The sequence below is a fragment of the Strongyloides ratti genome (assembly GCF_001040885.1).
Source record: "Strongyloides ratti genome assembly S_ratti_ED321, chromosome : 2".
In the NCBI taxonomy this organism is placed as follows: Eukaryota; Metazoa; Nematoda; class Chromadorea; order Rhabditida; family Strongyloididae; genus Strongyloides; species Strongyloides ratti.
Genome location: NC_037308.1, coordinates 11,946,733 through 11,969,901, shown reverse-complemented (window position 1 = coordinate 11,969,901; position 23,169 = coordinate 11,946,733). Strand labels below are relative to the sequence as shown.

Genomic DNA, 23,169 nt, shown 5'->3' with positions numbered 1-23,169 from the left:
AAAATAATTTATTTATTAGTAAAATTTTTTTTTAACTTCCTTATCATATTTCAACAATCTAAAGAATGGTTTTTTAAGTTAACTTTAAAAATATAATATAACTTATTGATTATAAGTTGTAAGGTTAAAAAAAGATTAGATGAACTTTTTTCAATGGTAAACTAATAATAAAAAATTGATTTTTCTTATTTTATTTTATTTTATTAGGAGTAACTTTTTTTTTTATAACTAAATTAAATTGGTATTTTAATTATTTTTTTTTTTCGATAGTGATTTTACTTATCATAATGTGTTTAAAGATATAAATAGAAAAATGGTTAATTTAAATGACATTTAAACTGATAAAGTTATGCTGTAAACATTTATATAAAAAATTATTAGTACCTTTTTACTTTAAGTTAAATGTTACAACATCTGTCAAAATTATTAAAAAAATTTATTTTCCAAGATAAATCATTTGAAATGTCATGCTTTTCCACTTATATTTTGTTAATCAAAAATCAAACATTCTTTTATTTTGTACCAGTCTTATGATAAAAGAATCAAATAACAGATGCTTCAGTATAATATTAACCATAATAATATCCTCATATCACTTTACATTTAATTATTTAGATATTTCTGTACAATATAAAAATGTAAATGTTATTCATTTTTTTTTAATCTTTTATAAAATATATATTTTATATTAAAATGTTTCTTTATATTTATTTATATATTAAAATTTAATCTATAAATTTTAAAAAAAAAATTTTTAATTTTATATTATATTATTTATAAACTTTTATATAATTCAAAATTTTAATTAATTTATTTTAAAATTCTTTAACTATAAAATTTTTTTTGTGTTTTATATGTATATATAATATATTTTTAAAAATATTTCTTTTTAACATATATATTTTATTTATAATATGACAATAGAAGAATATCTAACCTTTAATGTTTGTAGGATTAAAAATTTATTCTTTTATTTTTATGACATAATATTTTTAATATTTTAAATTTTAACTCATATTTATATTATAAAATATAAAAAAAAAATAAAATATACATAAATATTAATAATATATTTTAAAAATATTGTAATTAAAATATAATAATAATAATATTTTATGATTAATAGTCAATTAATTATAAAATCTTTTTTAAATATTTTCCCCATTGTAATTTTAAAATAAATAATCAAATCAAAGATTAATTAAGATGTATTAAAAAAATAAATAGTAATAAAATTTTTGTTGGATATAAATTTAAGATATAAAAATCAAATATTCTTATTATTTTTGTTTTTATTTATTTTACATTTATATAATTTCTATTATCAAAATTTTTTTCTTTTATACCGTTAATGTAGTTTATAAATATTTAAAATAGTTTTATTCTGATCACATCACGTAGAAGATAAAAATATTTATTTTTTTCATATGACATTCTCCAAAACGTTTGTAATAATTTAAAGTGTCATAATAAAAGGTCAATAATGTTGAAATATAAAATTATCTTTTTTAGTTCTTTTTTACAATTATACTCATTATAATTATTTTTGTTACTGAAAAAATTAAAATATCCTTTCATTTAATATAGTTTGTATAAAAATGTATTTTTATATTTATAAATATGTATAATAAAATATTCTTTACATCATAATAAATATGAGACTCATAGATGGTGTATGTCAATGATATATGTACTACTATATATTAAGAATTAAAGTATTTGCCCTTAGATAGAAAACTTTTTTTTTTATATCATAAAAATTTCTTTTAAAATTCCATGAATGACATCTTACTTAGAATTTATATGAATATGTATAATATTATAACAATCAATTGTTAAACTTAATTATAAAAATATTTATAATCATTCGTATTATATTTAAAATATAAAAAAAAATTTATTTTAAAGATAAAAAAAAAGTATTTTTACTCGTGACAAGGCAAAATACCATATTATTTACCGTTAGAATATAAAACTTAAGTATTTTAAAAACCTATATTTTAATGTTTTTAATTTTTTTTTTTTAGTAAAAAAAAAATCTTGATTAAACATATTTTTTATTTTAGCTAAATAAAAAAAAATAAGTTTAAAAATGGAATATGAAGAAGAAGAATTTGTGGTGGTAGGTTATGAAGATTGTTCTGTAGATGAAGAGAAACTAGATTGTAAGTTTGAAAATCAACAGCATTAAAGAGAAATAAATTACATTATCTTTCAAGATAATTATCTAATATGAAAATATTAATTTATGTGAATATATAATAATGTTAATTAAATTATAAAATATAGATTATTATTTAATTTTTATGTTATATTTTAACATAACAAAAATTAATGGAATGTATATTTTATTATAAGTTATAATATTTGATATATTTTTTGTCTTTTATTAATTATGTTTAACTTTAAATCTTTTAAGCTTCTTCTATAACATCAAATAATACTTTCAAAAATATATTGAATGATGAAGAAATGAATACTATTAAGATGGATGATATTTTTTCTCTGGTAAGTTAATATTTGATATTTCATCAATAAATGAATGCCGACTTCATTTACTCAACATTTATATTCTTTTTAATAAAAAAAAATAATATTAATAGTTTGATTTATAACTGCAAGAATAACAATATTCTAATCCTCAACCTCTTTTCAAATTCTTTTTGATTATATATTGATAATTTTTATAATATATATGTACCTAAGAAAATTTCACCTCAGTCTAATATCTTTTAATATATTCATTTTTTCATTCATAAATACCTTAAAATATATGTATATAAAATATATTGTGTAAAATGATTTTAAATTTATTGATATAAAAAATATATATATATATATATGTATCATTCATCTATTTCTATAATTATATGTTTTTAATATATAAAAAAAATAATTATATATTTATTTACTTTAATATCGATAAAAAAATTATTTCAAAATTTTATATACATATGAATAATCACTATTTTTTTTTATTTATTACCTCAAACATTTACATACACAATTAATAATATATATAAAATAATAAATTGACAAACTTTCAACTAAATTATTGTAAATATACATATATTCTTTATTTATACAATTTTGAGCAATTTTCCTTTTTTTAGATACGTTTGTACTCCTCAGTAGGCGAATGTAAAATGATTATCCACGATAAAAAAAATTTATATTTAAATAGTATATTTAAATATATATATATATATATATATTAGAATTGTTACTTTTTATATTTTATATTGTATCATTTTAATGTCATACAACATTTTTACTCATATTAACAATATCTTTAATGGTAATAATTTTTATTTTTTTATTTTATTTTTGTAATTTTTTTTTAAAATCAAAAAAAATATATATTAATAATTTCATATCATATATATAAATATATATTTTTAAAAATTAAATAAAATTTAGTGTTAACTTATAAAATTTCTTAAATAACAAATGAAGTATAAAGAATTAAATAAAAATGTTTAGTAAAATTAATATATAAATATTTTGTTAACTTTAATATTTTACTATTTCCAATAAATATATATATTTTTAATATATTAGTACTAAACATTAATTATAGAAAATAAAGTACATTTAAAATTTTTTCATAAAATCCATTTAAACAATCTTATTTTAAATAGTTTTATTTTAATATATAATTTTTTTTTTTTAAAATCATAAATTTAGATATTTCTATATTTCTTTTATTTTAAATGAAAAAAAAATTAGTCTCATATATTAAAGAGTCAATAATAATAAAAAAGAAAAATTCACTCTTTTACTCCGTCATCTCTATCATTTTTCTTATATCTTGAAACAATGTATATACATATATATAATAAATAAGTATAATTAAAAGACAAAATTTTGATTTCCTTTATACTATAAAAATAATATATATATGTATATATCTTTATGCCAACTATTTCTCATTAATTTTGGTCTTCCATAAACATAGATACTATTATATATATATATATATATATATTTATATTCACTATATATAGTGATATTAGAGTTACACCAAGTATAAATGGCTCATTGATAACATTTTTCTTCCTTTTCTTTCATTTATAAAATATAATTATATAATGTACCATTGAACGGTTTTTCTTGAAATTATTAACTATTTCTTTATTTTTAAAATTGTAATTTATATATAACTCATATAAATTATAATAGTAAAAGTATACTTATATTTTTATTTTCAATATATATTTTATTAATAATTAAAAATTTTACATGAAAATGTACTTATTAATTGTATATAAAGAAAAATTTCATAAATAAGTCATAATACAAAAGTTAATTTTTTTTTATATATTATCTTTTCACTCCTATTATAGAAATAGTTAATCTAGAAAAATATTTAATATCTCTTATTTCTCTACTTTATAAGACATTTCAATAAATATGTATGCATCAACCACTCAATTTAGTTTCATGAAGAGTTCTATTATTAAAATAAGACTTTTACCCTTTTGTTAATGCCATTTTATTTTAATAGTTCCAACCAACTATGCATTTAGATTAAATCATATTAAATATCATTTATATACATAACTTAAACTTTTATGTTACTCAATTATTTAAAATTGTTATTAAATTACTACAAAACTGATTCCGTATATTACTACATCTATTTCTTCTATCTATTCAACATCTTTTCAGAATCCTACAAGTGACAATAACTCTTCTATGATGGATGAGGTACGTAAAAATGTATCTGAAGAAAATCTTCATTATGATGAGATGATTGAAAAAGCTGAAGAAGTTGTTAATAATATTCTTAAAAATATTCCTGAAAAATATTTAACAGAATCAGATGATAATAAATCAAATGATGTAATTGAAAAAGAACACCAACCAGATGATGAATTTTCTATTTTTTCAAAAAATAATATTGAAATACAAAGTAAGTTTAAATATTTTTTTATTATCTTTCTTTCAAATATTATTTATTTTCTATAGATGATAAGGAGACAGATGACATTTTTGTAAGTGATCCAAAACCTACAACTACTCATTATGTCACAGAATCTATTATCCCTGACACCAATAGTCCTTCACCAGCTCTTGAAAATTTTGTAGAAAATATTTCTGATAATATTATTGATACTTCAACAGATATTGCTACTAAAATTACAGACCAAACAAAAGATTCCCTTAATAATACTCCAAAGATACATGAAACTGATATCCCTAATTTTGAAACAACTAATTATACATTTGAAAATAATAAACCAGAAGAAATCAGCCATTTTTATGATGAAACTCCTCATGATAATGTAACATTTTCTCAACCACCCACCGAAATATATAATCATGATATTTATGAATTAAAAAAATTGGATGAAGGAGTTAATGAAACCTTTGATAATAAACTTTTTGATTCACAACAATTATTAAGCAAAAGTAATGATTTTTTCAATGAACATATTAATGAAATTCCAACAAATATTAATAACATTGTAACCTCACAATTTGATGAAGTAAAAAATATTAAAGAACCTTCACCTTCAAATGATGATATTAAAAATTTCTACACTTTTGATAATCATTTTAAAGAAGAAGAAGAGGAAGAAATAAAAAATGATATGTTAGAATTTTCTTCAACAGATGACCAAGAAAGTGATGATAAAAATAATTCACCTATTATGAATGATTCTTTTGAAAAAATTACCCTTCAACAAACTATGTATTCTCCAAGTATTCATGATGAAAAATCATACCCCACATCAAATATTAATCACTCAACAATACCTGAATATAAGATGACAGATGATGATATAACAAATTTTGATTATCCTGATATCACCCAAAAAAATAATCATTTAATAAATCAAAATGAAGAAAACGATGAATTTAATGAACAAAATAAAAATGAAAAAGAGACATTTGGTAAGTTAATTTTATACATGTGTTACCTTTTAATTTTAACAAATAACATTACTTTTATATGTAATTTTTATATATATATAATATATGTACACATATCATGTCATTTTTTTTATCAAATCAATATTCATTTTTTAAAAAATATTTCTTCAAACTTTACATCATCCAAAACTATTCCTTTTTATCTCTATATAACAACAAAAAAAAATTCTACTCAATATAAATAAATATAAAAAATAATTTTCTGATATTATATAATTCTATATTAGGATCATATTTTACTGGACATGGTACATAGATGTATGTATAAATGTTAAACACAGTAAAATTATTTTTCCATTTCTATTTTTAACCCTTTTAAACAATATCTCTATGTTATCTACCACTAGTTAACAATCCAAAAAATATAATATAATGTTTTGATACGCTAACTTCATATAATATAATATATATATATAGAGAGAGAATAACAAAGTTATATCTTAGCATTTTTATTATTTGTCACTTCTTTTTTTTTTGGGAACATCTACTTTTTGATACTTTAACATTTCAACAATTTTATTGACATCATTATTATTCTTTCAACATGATACAATTCAATTTCTTTCATTATAGATATGAATAACATTCCAAGTCAATCTGTACCAAAAGAATCAAGTAACTTACATGATAATGGTAAATTAACATCTTTTTTTTTAATATATTCATATATTTTTTAAGATAAATCATTTGATGATCCATCAAATGGAAGTTATCATTTCAACACTTCTGATGACAAAAGTAAGTTGTCATTTCTCTTAACAAGTTACAAATATTTTTTTTTATAGAATTTGATAAAACTTCTGAAATCTTTTCTGAAATTTCTAGAGATGACAAAGGTAATTATTGATATTTTATAACTAAAATTTTATCTCATAGATCATTCTTTTAATCATTCACCAGAAGGTGGTCTTCATACTGTTGTAGATGATATTCTTGATAGAATTAATGCTGCTGCTTCAACAGGCAAACATACAATAGATCAGGAAATTTCTCCTGTTGTTGAAGAAAATGAAAGTAATGAATCACCAGTCTCACAAAATACTCCAGTAACTCCTGATATTATTGAGAAGTATAACAATGAAGAATTTGATGAGGAAGAAACTCCTCAACGTAATGGTCCTCTTACAATTCCTCATGAAATAAAAAATAATGATGTTGATAAAGATTTTGATAGTGGTGATATTCCTAAAGAACCTAGTTTTGTTCCACGTCCACCAACTCCTCCAAAAGATTTGAATGATGATGAGTATCAACCTGAAGTTCTCAATCTTGGACCACCACCTCCTTCTCATCATTTCTCTACTTCTGAGCCTCATAAACCAATTCTTAAAACAGCTTATCATCACGATAAAGCATGGGTCGACTTTAAGACAATCAATCCTAAAGGTTTGTTTATTTTTCAAATATTTTAAAATTGTTATTCTTTTGGTATACTTAAAAAAAGGAATTTACCTATTTCCTATTTAAAGTGAATAATATAATTTGATAAGGTTATTTTTTCTTTGTAATTAAAGATGACAATATTTACTAATTATCACATGACTTTAAAATGTTATTTTTTTCTAAAAAGTCTATTGGTATATTCACTTTTATTTATTTCACATACTATTGTTTCTAATATTTTAAAAATATATTTTATGAATATATAATTGATATCACCTGCAACAACTTTGCCGTTAACAATTGTTTTAGTGGTTTTTAAAAATTAATTGTAAAGAAAAAATTTATGATTTATTACTTAATATATATTATTAAAAAAAATTTGTAGATTATTATAATTATAATGATAGCATATGTTTATAATAGTTTGCTTAATCTTAGTTAATTACCTTCTAATTTATTCTCATTAAACTGTATTTTTAACAGTACTTTGTTTTGATATTACTATTTATAATATATAATGCCTTTTCCTCAATTTACTATTTAATGCTTGGAAAATTATATATATATTATTCTTATCAATTGAAAAAGCCATATTAGTTGAGATAAATTACTTGTTACTATCACTCGTGATAATAAAACTTTCTGTCATTTGATTTAATCAAAACCTATTACTTTTATCACTCATTTCCTTTTGATAGATAATTTTTTCTCTGACTTTTTTTGCTTTAATCCCTTACAATCATGAAACAACAATATAAAGTAAAGAAATAGTCATCATTTTTAAATTTTGAAACAAGAAAAAAAAAAGAAAAAGCCCTTTTTCTATTAAAAATAAACATTTCACCAAAAAGTTTGTACAAATTTTTTCTTATTTACATAAAAATTTCATTATAAAAATTGAAACAAATATTTTGTTAGTATTGTATATTCTTAATATTTAATATTTTCTTTTATATATATCAAGTACCATTTTTAAAAAAACAATTAGCTTTATACAAATGTATAATACATATTTAACAAGATGATAAGTTTATGTAATTTTTATCATCCCAATTTCTATTCTTTCTCTTTTCCTTTCTTTTATTATTTTCCCTCTCTTTCTTATATTTTTTAATGCGCAACTTTTATAATTATTCATATCATTAGTTTTAAAAAGTATGACGGCTATTCTTAAAAATGATTAGAAAGAAATTTTTATTGTTTCTTCTTTTTTTTTTTATTACTATCTTCATTAACTTACCCCCATCACTTCCCTCTTTTCATTTTCTATTTATGTTTTTCTTTTTATATAATTTAAAAATTTCATGTAGTATGAAAAAGCAATTTTAACAATTTAATTTATTTTTATCTATCATTATATTATATTATAAATATATATATACCGTGTTTCACTTTAGCATATATATTTATTATTTTATTTTCATTTCTTTAATACAGTCTTATATGTACTTATGTATATATCATACACATCCGTCGTCTCCAGTACTGCTACTATCATTATTGTTAACAATGGCACACTAGTTTCATTGTATTAATTTTAATTTATAAGACCCCTTACACTTATACCACCCATTTTTGTTATATTGTACTGCCCTTTTATATACAATTACTCCTGGGACATTTTATGTTTTAATGTATAAAATATATTATTCTTTTCTAACTATCTTACCCAATCTTGATTTATCCGAATATATTTTCTCTTACCAAAATTATTCATTGTGCCTCTTGTACGGGTCTTCCTAGTTTTTATAGAGTTGTACATAAATGGCACTATATATGATAATAAATGTTCACCATAAATATTTCTTTATATATATATATATATATGTCCTTTAACTTTTAAAGGCAATTTTAAGTAAAACTGTAATATTATTATTAAAACATTTTAACATACCCCATTCATATGAAATATTAGTATACTATCATTTTTGCTACTCATTTTCTTTCTTTTTTACATTTATTTTTAAACATAAAACATTTAAGAATAAAGTGCCACATGACGACTCCATTTATAATAAAGTAAAGGAAGACATTATAATAAAAAAAAAATAAAATTATCAGTAGGAAGTTTTTTTATAATAAATCAAAAAATAAAGGCTACTTTTTTTTTTATTTTTATAAATTTTAATGTCATTTTAAACGATACTTGCGTATTATTTTTAAGTAATATAAATGTTAAAGAACAATAGAGTATAATGTTCAAGGCTTTTATATTTAATATGTTATATAATATTAATGTAATATTTATTACTTCATTTTTGTTATTATTTTTATTCTCAGTATATTAAGGATATATTATAGAAATTATTATAATAAAAAGATGTCTAAACTTGGGAGCGTATTTAATGCTATCTATTCATTATTGTGTATGATAATTAAGCTGCTATTTAAGTTACTGACAAATGTAACTTTAATATTTTCTTTAATTTACTTGACTATTAAATTTTCTAAATCTATTTTTGAATATATTCAAAAATCTCAAAAATGTAAGTAAGAAAAACATAGAAAATCACATGACTTCAATTTTTAAAATTGTTTTTACACCCGCTATTTATTTTTAAATGCTATTAATATTTATTTTTTTGTTGTTTTTTTAATGATATAAAAAATATATGTTTTGGTAGGAAAAAATATTATTGAAAAAATAACTTAATATAAAATTATTGATAAAAATAAAAGTTTTGGTATTTATTAATTTTTAAAGCAATCTTTGTAAATATGGGTTGATTGTTGTAATTAAGATTAAAACCACTTTCTTTTACAGTGATAAAATTTGGAATATTTATTAAAATTAAATCTAATAAAAGAATTTTTTTTTTAAATATATACTTAGTAGATAGAGATAATATATTTTTTTTATATTATTATTTTTTATCAATTTGTTTTTTTGTTAGGGTATACCTATGTAATATCACAACAAGCATATTTTTTTATATTGTTAAAATCAAAAAAAAAAACACCACGTCTATGAGTTGTTGAATTTTATAACTTCCACATAGTCATATTTTAACCTTTAGTTTTATATGACTATATTTCTACCATAATTCGAATTTAGTAAAAGTAGTTTGTCATAGTTTATACAAAGTTTTAAAAGTATTAAAATGCTTGTGTAAAAGTATTTTAAAAGAATAACCTTATTATATTATACTACTAAAAAGTAAAAAAATAGAAATAAGAAAATTATATTAAAATTTTTTATTTTTTTTATATATTAAATTTATTTATTTTTAGTGATGGATATTCTGTATTGGCGTGATCCAAAGAAATCTGGAATAGCTTTTTCGCTTTCACTTTTGGTTCTTCTTCTTTTAACCAAGCTTTCAGTTATTTCCCTCTTTGCATATGCTTCACTTCTCATTCTTACAACAACACTTGGTTTCCGCTTGTTTAAAGCTTTTGAAGCTAAAGTTAAATCTGGTGATTCAGGAAATCCATTTAATGTTTACCTTAATGAACAATTTACCATCCCAAGTGAGAAGGTTCATGCTCAAGTTGATGTAATTGTTGAACAATTACAAGTAGGAATAGGTAAACTTCAAAAATTATTCCTTATTGAAAACATTTGTGAATCAGTCAAATTTGTTGGTATTTGTTGGGCTTTAACTTATGTTGGTGGATGGTTTTCTTTACTTGGTTTATCATTTATTATTTTGATTGGAGCTTTTACGTTACCAAAATTCTATGAAGTTTACCAAGAACCAATTGATGCTTACTTAAAAATTGCTAAAGAAAAAATACATGAAGTTACAAAACAAATTGAACAAAAAGCTCCATGTATCACTAAATTATGTGGTCCCTGTACACAAAATGCTGCTCCAGTTGAACCAGAAAAGAAAGATCAATAGGGAAAATTTTGTTTGGTTTTATATAATCATTTTGTTCTAATGTTTTAAAAAGTTTCTTTTTGATTTTTTTATATTTCGAAAAGAATATTTATATAAAAAAAAACCAACTTCTTTAAAAATATTTATCCAGTTTTTTATAATATTATTTAGAAGAACTTTTCTCCAATTATGATATTTTACCTTTAATGATATATATTATTTTCAACAATGTTAATACTTTAATCTAATAGTATTTAATTTTATACAATGTAAAAAATAAAATATAGAAGGGATTGAGAAGTATATACATTTTTAATTATTTATTCAGATTTTGGCTAATTGTATTTTTAATGGATTTTTAATTTTTATAAATAAACTTTTGCTTATTTTTAATTTGTTAAGTTCAATTTTTATGTTTTATTTAATTTTTAAAGGGAAGTAATTTTTTAAAATACAAAAAAAATCATTTTAAAATTTATTTCAACAATAAAAATATACGATTAAAAAATTGTTCTTGAAAAAAGATTACATACAACTTTTTCAATAATATAATAAAAAAAAGTAGACGATATAAAAAATATATCAGTTTATGTATTGATTAAAAAGTCCTTTGTAAATTAAATTTGATACCATATACAAAGTAATTCAAGAGAGAAGACTTTCATGGAACACAATGTATATTTATCACATTTTTTTTTAATATCTTTTAGAAAATTTGTGTATACTAATTCCAAATGAATTAGTATTATAATAATCACTTTTTTTTAACAAAAAAAAATTAAATTTTAATATGCAAAATTTATTGTAATAGTATTGTATAGGATTATAAATTATTTAAATTTTCAAAAAAAAGTCTGATGAAATTAGATTTAATGTGATTCATACATTTTATCATTTTTTATATAATGTTTACAGACAACGTATTAACAACACATTTTATCAAATTACGTATACGTGTACAGGATATTGAAAAAATTGAAAAAATAATTTTTGATTTCACTGAAAGTCTTGGTAGGATACATTTTATTCAATCAGATTATTATCAATGCCCAAATGGTTTGATAAAAATTCAAAAATATTTTGATGATGTTAGTTATACAAAAATTTTGTTTTATAATAAAACTAATGATGAAGAAAATTATAAAAAATGTATTCATTTAAAAATGTGTTTTGATGATACCTCAAAAGAAGCATCGGTAAATTAGTTTTGATTATTCTTTGACAATTCAAATTTTTTAGTTGTTATTGTCTGTTGCCCTAAACAAGATGGCTTCAATAAAAATTAGTAGAAGGCAATTTTGTAAAGATAATTTTATTATTAATCTTGATCTCGTTGAAGATATGGGATATTTTATGAGTATAAAATATATTTTAGAAAATGAAAAAGTTTGTAAAGAAGAAGTTTGGTTTAAGTTGAAAAAAATATTATTAATAAATTTTGATATTCATAAAAATGAAATTCTTCCTACAGCGTCTTATGCAGAGTTACTTGTTAATAACATTTTAAACAAGTGTAATTTATTTTAAAAGTTTCTATTTATTTTTATTGTAAAAAAATTCTATCGTTAATTTTTTTTTGTATTAATAACATATTATTAGTTTCTAATAAATAGCTTTGTAATTTTTTATATTAAAGTTTTTATTGCGAACCAATTATTGTTTTATTTTCACAAGAATTTATTTGCTAATAGTCATTATTACTATTAAAAGTTTTTTTTTTTATGATAAAAACGTGTGAAAATTAATTTTTTCAAACAAAATAATTTAAAAATTCTTGTATCATTTTTAAATATAATTATAGCTAATCAATGCAATATACATTAGCTATCAATATGCTTAATATATGAAGAAAAAATAGAAAAAAAATTTTAAACAAATATATTTATTATTTTTTTTAAACAAAAGACAATTTTTTTTTCATGATTACTTCAATAAACTATGGAAACAATTTAATAAAACAATAATTTTTTGATCGATAATTACAATCATTAGAAATATTTTTCAAATTTTGGACAAAAACGTAACATATATTGAAAATAATTTCATAAATTTTTTGTTCATTTTTTACCCATGTATAAATTTCAATTGAAATATTCTTTAATATAATAAAATGGCATTATTTGCGTTCTTGGAGCCATGTCTATGTAAATATTTGTTAAAAACAATTTTATTAAGTTCAATTTTGTTTTATACATATTTAGATTAGAAATTAAAGATTAGGGATTAAGAACAATATATAAGATAAATACATTAACAAAAAATTATTTTTGCAATAATTTCCTACATATACCATTGATTGTTATTCATTTACAGTTAGTATCATAGTATTTTAAAAATCCCGCAACATATTACTTGCTCTTAAGCATTCCTCCATAATTGGTGTTAACTTATCTCGCAACTGAACAAGATATTGCCCACTAACTTTACTATCAGCTATCATTATAAAAGAAAGAATATCTATCTTAAGAAAGACAACAGTTTTATTACCATATATTAATGATAATGATTTTAATTGACCAATTTGAAACTTTTTAACTTGATCACAGATAGATTTATATCCTTGAATTGCTCCAAGTTGAGCTTTTGTACTGTTTCCAATCGTAGTAACAATAGAACAATATGGATCAATTATTGTTATACTTTCCAATCCATCAACTGAATTAAGTATAATTTGTAGACTATCCTGAATTCTCATTTTTAATGTAAAAAATGTAGCACGTGTTTAATGATAAAACTTTTGCAAGAATTAACAAGAATATTTTACCAGTTCGCGTTGTGTCATTCGCTATAAGACATCAACTTTTTGTAAACTATAAGATGATAACATTACTAGTAATTTTTTTTTTAATTTTATCAATGTTAATAGGAAAAGATTAAAATTAAAAAACTTTCTTTTTTAAAAACACATTTATTTTTACATAGACATAACTCCAAGACGCAAGTAATGTCATTTTTTTAAATAATAAATTATATTTGAATGAAAGTTTACACATGAGTAAAAAAATTTATTTTTCAAGGGAAAAAATTAAATATTTTTAGTGTTTATAACTTTTTTTTTAGTAAACATTTTTAATCAAAATTTGAAAAACACAACTGGAAATTATAGTTTTTTAATCAAATGGTTATTAATTCATTAAGTTATGATCATAGTTTTCTGAGATAATCACAAAAGATCTTTTTCTTAATTTTAAAATTAAATGAATATTTCAAAAAACAGTTATTTTTTGTTTTTCAATATTTATTTATTTCACATTAAAATTTTAGAGGAATAGAAAAACATCGAATTTTAAATAAAGTTCAAAGCAATAAAATTCAGACATTTTTTTTTTATTTTCGCTATTTTAATGTAAGATTTTATGGTAGGAGTATTAACTTTGAAAAATTTTATTAATGACATAAAAAACATTGCATCTTAAACTCTTTAAATTACAGAATAATAAAACATATTTTTATCCTAAATCTTGAAAATTGTATAAAATTATTCTCGAAAAAAAAGCATATTGATAAGAAAAATAATTTTTAAAAATTTGATTTTTATAAGAAAAAATTATTAGCTTCTTTATAGATAACCATATTAATATTTATTTAAAGAAAGAATCAAAAAATCAATTTTAAAAAGATTCTTTAAAAATGATAATTTTAGAATATATAAATTTAGTGCTAAAAAAATAATTATTATATTAAAAGTCATTAGTAAGTTTTCAAAACAAATTTTCAAATAATAATGTCATTGACAACTTGATGGAATATAACATTCTTTAAAAAAGTTGATTTATAAGAATACCAAATGAAACTGCAAATAAAAAATACAGTCAATAAAACATAGTCTTACCAAAATTTAAAAACACCAAAAAAAAATTCATATACATTTGCCAATAAATAATAAGTGATAAATTTAAGATTAATTTTAATCTAACCTTTTTTCTTTATTAAGTGAAACTTTATAAGTTAATAAATTTAAACATTGAAAAAAAAAAATGTTTATCCCCAGGTTTAAAAGCTTTCATTTTATGATAAAAATAAACTTCTTCAAAAATGTAAAATTTTGATGAATAACGTATCAATCATAAAGATTTATATTTTATTGATAAGAAGACATTTTATAATAATAAAAAAAAGACAATAAAAATTTCAACATTTTTTTAAATACTTGATTTTTTTAAATAAAGAATTTTATTTCCTTGAAGTGGAACAAATTTTTTTAATTTTAATGATTGAAAAACATCAAAAAAAAATGAAAAATGAATAAAAAAAGACATTGGAAAATTAAAATGCCTCTAAACATCTTGTTACTTTTGTTTAGAAAAAAAAACTTTTTAACTTAAAAAAGAGAAGATATATCAAAAGAAAAAGTATTTAAAAAGATGTATTATATTTAAGATTGGATATGTTAAAAGAGAATACATCTCATTTTCTTATTAACAAAATTAATGATATATCATAAACATTAAAAAAAAAATAAATTAATAATTTAGAAATTAATTTATTATTTATTAAAATGCCTTGACAAATAGAATAATAAATATTTAATGACTTATGCTTTGGTATCAAATAATTCATTTGTTGTCATAATTTTTTTTACACAAATAATTAATAAATATTCCTTTTTATCACAGATATAAAAAAAAATTAAATATCAACATTAAAATTGTTTTTATATAAATGAGATAAACTATGAGTAACCACAACCATAACCATCATAACAATGATCTTGAAATATTAATTTTATGTGTGGTTTTTCAAGTATAAGGAGTGAAGTACAAAAAGGACAAACTGGATGAAATGAATTAGTACCATGTGGAAGTGGAATTCTAGACCAATATTCAACAGTAGATTTTGAAGCCATATGACCACAAGGATTAAAACAATATTCTAGTGTATCTGAGTCAAGATGAAATGCTGATTCCATACCCATAACAAGTTGTATTACTTTTTTTGAATCGACTAAACATAATGGACATTTATAAGAAGTTGTAGATCCATTTGATGGATTTTTTGTCATTCCCCATTCATGTTTTCCTTGAACATGTCCACAGGACATATAAACATAAGGTTGACGTTGTGTAATAGAATTTGATTTTCTTTTTGGTATTATTAAAGTATTTAAATTTACAGGACATTGTGGTTTTGTTCCATTTAACTCATCTAATCTTCTTTCAAGTTCAATTTTTGATGGTGATTTAGATAAACCTTCAGCTGATCTCCATAAAAGTGTAGCACCACATAAATCAATTAAAGTTCCATCAAGAAGTTGATTAGATTCATTTTCTACTAATGTTCCTCTTTTTGCTGATGATCTACTTTCTCTTAATGTATATATATCTCCATCTACACTTATTTCTCTCCATACATACATATCTTTGGTACCATCACTTTGTATATCTTTACCTGAATTTGCTTCAGAAATACCATGTGGATGAAGTATAAGTACACCATTAGTTGTCAAACCATCACATTCATCAGTCTTTTTTGTCCATTTTGTTGCTTTTTCTCCCAAAAAAATATTTTTAGATGAATCAAAACCTGCAGCATATACATAACATTTTTCAGTATTTTGACGATCACAAATAATTCTACAAGCATACCTAGAGATTGTTGATGAAATAGGTCGTTGTTGCATTTCACCATTATTATTTGATGATTTTAAAAGACGAATATTATTACCAGCTGGTGATAATACCATATTAGAACCAACTGCTAACCATGTATCTACAATTGTAAAATCTATTTGTTTTTCAGAGGAACGACCTATCTAAAAAATATATCAAAAAATAAAGATGATATTATTACTTATTTAAAAACAAAACAAACCTGAAACATATCTTTTTCAGAATCTGGAACATATTCAACTAAAACAGTATGTCCTTTGTTATATGAATATGATACAACATGTCTAGATGAATCTTGTATAGCAGAATTTTTAGTTGGTTCTTCAGAAATTTTTGATATAGTCCCTTTTTTAATACCATTAGCTATTTCTCTTTTACATAATCTCATTTTTGATCGATGTTTTCTTCCATGTGCAGATGTTCTACTACTCTCTTGAGATCCATTATAACCCAGTAATATTAATTCTCCATAAATAACAGGTTCATTATTTATATCTTTGTTAATGACATCAAAATTATTTGTAAAATTTTCATTATTATCAGAACCATCTGAATTTGGTGATTTTTTTAAGGAATCTAATGTTGTATCTAAAGACAGATCTTTCTCCATCTAAAATTATATATAAATATATATAATATTAACAAAAAGAAAAAGAAGAAAATAATAATAAATAAAAAAAATAAATGTAGAAACAAAAATAAATTAAAAAAATTTAACGATATTAATTAACAAAAAATAATAAATAAATGTATAAAGGTTATTATTAACTAATACAGTGTATCAGTAACAAAAAGATTAAATAAAATAATATAATAAAAAATAATTCTTTTTTTTTTAAGAAAAAAAAAAGTAAAAGAAATAATATAAATAAAAATTTATTAAAAAAAATGAAACGTATAATCAAATAATTTAAGAAAAAAAGATGGAAAAAATAAAAGAGTATATATTGAGTTTGGTAAAGGATAACTTTAAATTTTTATTCATCTATAAAACATAGTTTAAAGAAAAAAAAAACCCATTATCTTTAAAATAGTAATGGTCATCTAAAAATATTTTTAAATGTATTGGGACATAAAAAGAAATATGTACATATAACATTTTAATAAAAAATTCTGTTAACAAAGAACAAAATACATAATTTTCAAGGTGATATATATATAATAGTATATTTTTTTTTGTGTACATATTATTTTTTTTTTTTATAATTCTACATCCTATCACTTCCTTTTTTATATAAATTTTTAAATCATATAATAATATTTTTATATATAGTTTTAAATGTAGTGATAAAAACATAGTCTGTTTTAGTAGAAGAATAATCAAAAATATTTAGTATAAATTATATGATTTATTTTTATAAAAACATATATATTTTTTTTTATTATTTTTACAATTGAAAAATTTACATCATCAATTAGTGTAAAGAAGTATAACCTAATATAAACTAACGTACATCTATACTCTATTATTGATTTTTCTTTTTCAAAAGCTGGTTAAAAGTGCCATAATAGCCTTCACCTCTTTATAGTATAGCAGATGACAGGGAACCTCTTTTATTTATTGTTTACATTAAAAAAAATAGATTTAATTTAAATATTGGATAAATGAAACAATATAAATCAAGATTAATTTTGTTGATAATGTTGAAATATATAAAGTAATAAAACAACAAATGGAAAAAAGTTAATTTGTAATAATATATTATAATAAATTTAATAAAATAATAATAATATTAATAAATAAAACAATATATATATATATATTTAAAATTTAATAAGAAAAATAAATAAATAAGAAAAATAAGTATAAATGAAGAATGATAATTTTTTGTCACATAATCCATGTAATTATTGTAATGTCAAAAGACAACCAAAATGATAGTTGATTGATGAAAAGTTGTGCTATAATTTTACTCTTATTCACAAATATATACATATAATACATTTAACAATGGTCAATGTTGGCTTGCCCTTGATTCTTAAATACATCATAAATATATATATATATATATATATATACTGAAAGCATGATCATAGTCTTACTTCAACAAATAATAATTTTTAAATATTTGTAAATTATTTTTAATAAAATAAAAAATTATATATATAAATTATTAAAAAGATAAATACATTCATTTTTTATTTTTCATATGTCATATTATTATAATAAAAATTTAAAAAAAAAAATATATATATTTCTTTTTTTTTTTTTTGTATATATAACCTCTTTTTAAATCCCCCATCAATTGCTTATAAATAAGTAACTAAATTATTTTTTATCTCATTTTTAAGTACTTAAAAATTTGTAATAATAGTAGTAAATGATAAAAGCGGTCAAAAGGAAGGAAAATTATTGGTCATGACAGCTGATGTATAAAGAATCACATATTCAGCCTACTTTTTTTTTATCATTAAACATAAAAGCATTATGTTTGACTATTTTTCAAACATGGTTATAAAGTTTTTTAGTCTGTACTTCAAAAGATGGATAAATTATATATGCTTCAATAAATATTATTAAAAAAATTTTAAGAATAATATATAAAAATGAAGTAATCAAGTTTAAAAAAAAACAACATTGAAATTATCTTTTAATTTTTAAATATAATTAAAAAAAAAATTTTACAATTTTAAAAAAATATTATTATTATTTTAAATATTATATTATAAGATTTTATAAAAATTATCTAAATTTTTATTTATATTATTATTAGAAAATCGACAATATTTTTTGTTATAATATTTTAGATTGTTAGTCTTTCCTATAAACAATTTATTTTTACTTTATCTTAATAAATACTAGCATTTAACAATGTGAATCATTTTTAAAAAAAAAAAAGTAATTTCCAAATAATTTTCACAGATATGCATATAATTTGATGTTAACTAGCGACTAAAAATTATATTTTCTTTAGCTTTATTTAATTTAACTCAAAATAAAATTGGCATAATAATGCGTTTAAAAACATTTAGAATGAAATCACAATTTTTGATAGCTAAATTAAACTTTTCACTCAAAATTAGATTAAACTTAATCGCATAAAGTATTAAGGACATTAAATTATTTTTACAAAAAAAGAAGTAAGATACCATTTTCAAGAAAAGATATAATCTTTTAAAACATTTTACTTTAAAATTATATAAAAAAAAAGATGTAAAACAATATAATAAATAATATTATCATTATTTCCTTATTATTTTTGATATAATGATTATATGTTTTAGTTAAAAAGATTAACACAACTAATCAATTGTATGTTTTATAATATAATGATTGTTATACAAAAATATTTTTATAAACTTATATTATAACATATGACAATAAACTTAATTTTTAATTATTTGAAGCAATAAATTACAAAATAAAGATCAAAATATAATAAACTTAATTTATTTTTTCCTTTTTTTATTTGTATAAAAATAAATATATATATATATTTTAATGTAATAAATATAACAATATTTCAAAACCAAAAAAAAAGAAAAATTGTTATTCAAGAACCAACAGATTATATTAAAATAATTCTAATTAAGATTAAAAAATAAAAATATTTTATTATTACTTCCAATGAGAGAAACTTTATAATATAGCATAAATTTTACAAATATTTAATTAACCTAAATGTATAATCAAATAATCATCATAAAATTTTAACTTTTAGCTTATATATATATATTAGTCATAAAAAACAATAGATGTAAAAAAATACTTTTTTGATACCCAATTCAAGTGTAATTCTATTCTTCATTTTTTAGTTTTCTTATTTTAATATTATTATTTTTCTCTTTTGGACTACTATGTTTATACATAGATATATAAGTATATCAATATTTAATCTTATATATCAAATAAAATTTTAATTTAAAAAGTATTTATCCTGTTTTTGATTATTCACATTAAGTAATGTAGTTGATAACTTAAAATATAGAATAAAAATATATTTTTGTTTCTATTAATGGCTTTGAAAATACAAAAAAAAAAAAGTAATTATAATATTGAGAAAATTAAAAAAAAAAAAAACAGATTTATTGTTTTTTGTTATTCATTATTATGAAAATATATTAAATATTATATAAATTTTATAAAAGACAAAAGCACGTCGATACCTGTAAAAAAATATTTTATTACACAGTTGTTTTAAATAAAATTTGTCTAATTATATTTAGCGCATTAATAAATATATATATATATTTTTCTACCTTTTTTAATGAAACACAGTTAATGTTTTCTTATAAATGTAGGATAATGTGAAAATGTGAAAAATATTTAAAAAAATATATAAATAACAATTCTTAATAAATGAAAAATAAAACATAAAACTCGTCATTTAATATCCATTTACATATAAAATACAAAGATGATTATAAAGTAAACATATTTATATATAATCTCTATTTTTTTTTTTTGATTTTTCTATACATCTCCATTTTTTAAATAACAATTTTTTTTTTTATATTTTTGCAATATATTATGATAACAAAAAAAATTGCATACATGATATTCTAATCTTGGGTTAGAAAACAATAGAAATAACAATTTTTCAATAAAAAAAAAATTATTTAAAATAAAATTAAAAGTGAATAAAAATTACCTGGAATTTTTTATTTTTTAAAAAAGAAAGTAATCATTTTAAAAATTTAACCAGTTATACATCTCAATATTTTATAAACTTTTTATTATAAAAAATTGAATATAATAAAATTTTTAGTATATCAAAACAAAAATTATGTATCTTATTGGTTGTTTAGACAAAATATTGTTATTCTTTTTTCTCTAATTATTTTTTCTTATAGAAATGAACAATAAAATTTTATTTAACTATATATTTATCTATTCATATATATTTATATATTAGTCTGAATAAGATTTTTATATATAGTAAAAAAAAATAAATTATATTTTCAAAGTAAAAAATTAACATTAGATTTATTTTATTTAAATAAACATTTTCAATTTCATGGAATATTAATTTATAATTTTATTAACTTTTGTGATTAATAAAAAGTATATTTAATTGTAAGAAATAAATTTTTTTTATTTTTATGTTTAAAAAAAAATGACGTATTTTAAAATATAAAATATATAATTACTTAAAAGTAAAATAATTAGAAATAAAAGAGAAAAATTATTATGTAATTTTATATTGTAAATATTAAAATGACTCTAAAATCATTTTGTTAATTAAAAAATAAATTTATATAGAAAAAAAAAGTTAAAATAAATCAAATTAATGATACAGGTATCATTTAATTATATTAAATTTTAATATTCACATAGTTAATTTTTATAATATAAACATTTTTATAAATTACTTTACATATTCTATTAGTATATACTTAAATTGTAACTAGACAAAATATAATAGAAAAAAATTTTTTTATGGTATCTTTAATAGGTTTATTTATTAAGATATATATTGTTGAATTAAAAAAAAAACAATAAAAAAAATTTAATTTATGATGTAATTAAAATATTCTATTAAAATAATATTTCAAAGATAAATTTTATCTTGACAAAATTTGTCTATCTTTATATGACAAAAATTGTTTTACCTTTATAATTAGTAACTTCATAAAAAATTCATCTATAAAAGTTTGATGTTGATATGAAATGATATTATTTAATTAAATATTTAAATTAATTTTATTAAATATATTAAAAGTAGTTAAAATAAATATATTAAAAGTAGTTAAAATAAAAATTAAAAAAAAAATTAAGAAATTTTATATTGTTAATTTAAAAAAAATTCTTTAAATATTTTTTTGTTATAATAAGTCTTTCTTTTTAAAAAAAAATTTTCTTAACATCAATAAAATTATAAAAATAATTATCTCTAATGGCTTTTTTAACTGTTTTCTTGTGTTATTAAATTATAAAATTAATTTTTAATAACAATCTTTTATATAAATGTATAATTTATTTGTTAATAATAATTTTTATCTACAAAATTTTTTTATCAAAATGAACGATTAGTATTATTATGTTGTCTTTTTAAAATATATTGCAAAAAAAAAAAAATAATTTACATTACTTAAAAAAATTTAATTTGTATAAATGCAAATTTTAAAACTTTTATTACAATTTAGTTAATGGCATAAAAATAAGACATTGGAAATGATATTGATCTTTAAACTTATAAGTAGCAATGAAATAGAAAACAAAATTATCATTGGTTTAATATCATTTTTGACTATTATTTTCTAAATAAACTTAATTATTATGTACTTTTTGACTTTGATAATTAATGTCGTTTATTTTAATTTTATATCAAATAAATATTATTAACATTATTATAATATTTTTTATTAAAAATTTTTATGATAAAAACAAAAAATTATGTAACAAATATCAAATTTACTAATTTTATGAGATATAATCAACATAGCATTTTAGAAAAAAAATTATATAATAA

At 18.8% G+C, this 23,169-nt stretch overlaps 4 protein-coding genes across 4 annotated transcripts; 2 read left to right on the top strand and 2 right to left on the bottom strand.

Moving 5' to 3' along the window:
* Positions 1-2,092: 2,092 nt before the first annotated feature.
* On the top strand, positions 2,093-11,168 carry SRAE_2000382800 (Reticulon-2; the record flags this gene model as incomplete). Its single annotated transcript, XM_024655068.1, has 9 exons — positions 2,093-2,165; positions 2,420-2,508; positions 4,672-4,915; positions 4,972-5,901; positions 6,514-6,573; positions 6,619-6,678; positions 6,726-6,776; positions 6,817-7,326; positions 10,555-11,168. The coding sequence occupies 9 exons, from the start codon at positions 2,093-2,095 to the stop codon at positions 11,166-11,168; spliced, it is 2,631 nt and encodes an 876-aa protein (XP_024508377.1).
* An 884-nt stretch (positions 11,169-12,052) lies between these two features.
* Positions 12,053-12,674, top strand: SRAE_2000382700 (CYTH-like domain-containing protein; the record flags this gene model as incomplete). The annotated part of the gene is made up of 2 exons (XM_024655067.1): positions 12,053-12,343; positions 12,387-12,674. 2 exons carry the CDS (start codon positions 12,053-12,055, stop codon positions 12,672-12,674), a joined length of 579 nt encoding a protein of 192 aa, XP_024508376.1.
* An 802-nt stretch (positions 12,675-13,476) lies between these two features.
* Positions 13,477-13,842, bottom strand: SRAE_2000382600 (Ragulator complex protein LAMTOR3 family-containing protein; the record flags this gene model as incomplete). The annotated part of the gene is made up of 2 exons (XM_024655066.1): positions 13,477-13,580; positions 13,635-13,842. The coding sequence occupies 2 exons, from the start codon at positions 13,840-13,842 to the stop codon at positions 13,477-13,479; spliced, it is 312 nt and encodes a 103-aa protein (XP_024508375.1).
* Positions 13,843-15,819: 1,977 nt separating this feature from the next.
* SRAE_2000382500 (Protein pellino) lies at positions 15,820-17,366 on the bottom strand (the record flags this gene model as incomplete). Its single annotated transcript, XM_024655065.1, has 2 exons — positions 15,820-16,899; positions 16,959-17,366. 2 exons carry the CDS (start codon positions 17,364-17,366, stop codon positions 15,820-15,822), a joined length of 1,488 nt encoding a protein of 495 aa, XP_024508374.1.
* Between the last annotated feature and the right edge of the window lie 5,803 nt (positions 17,367-23,169).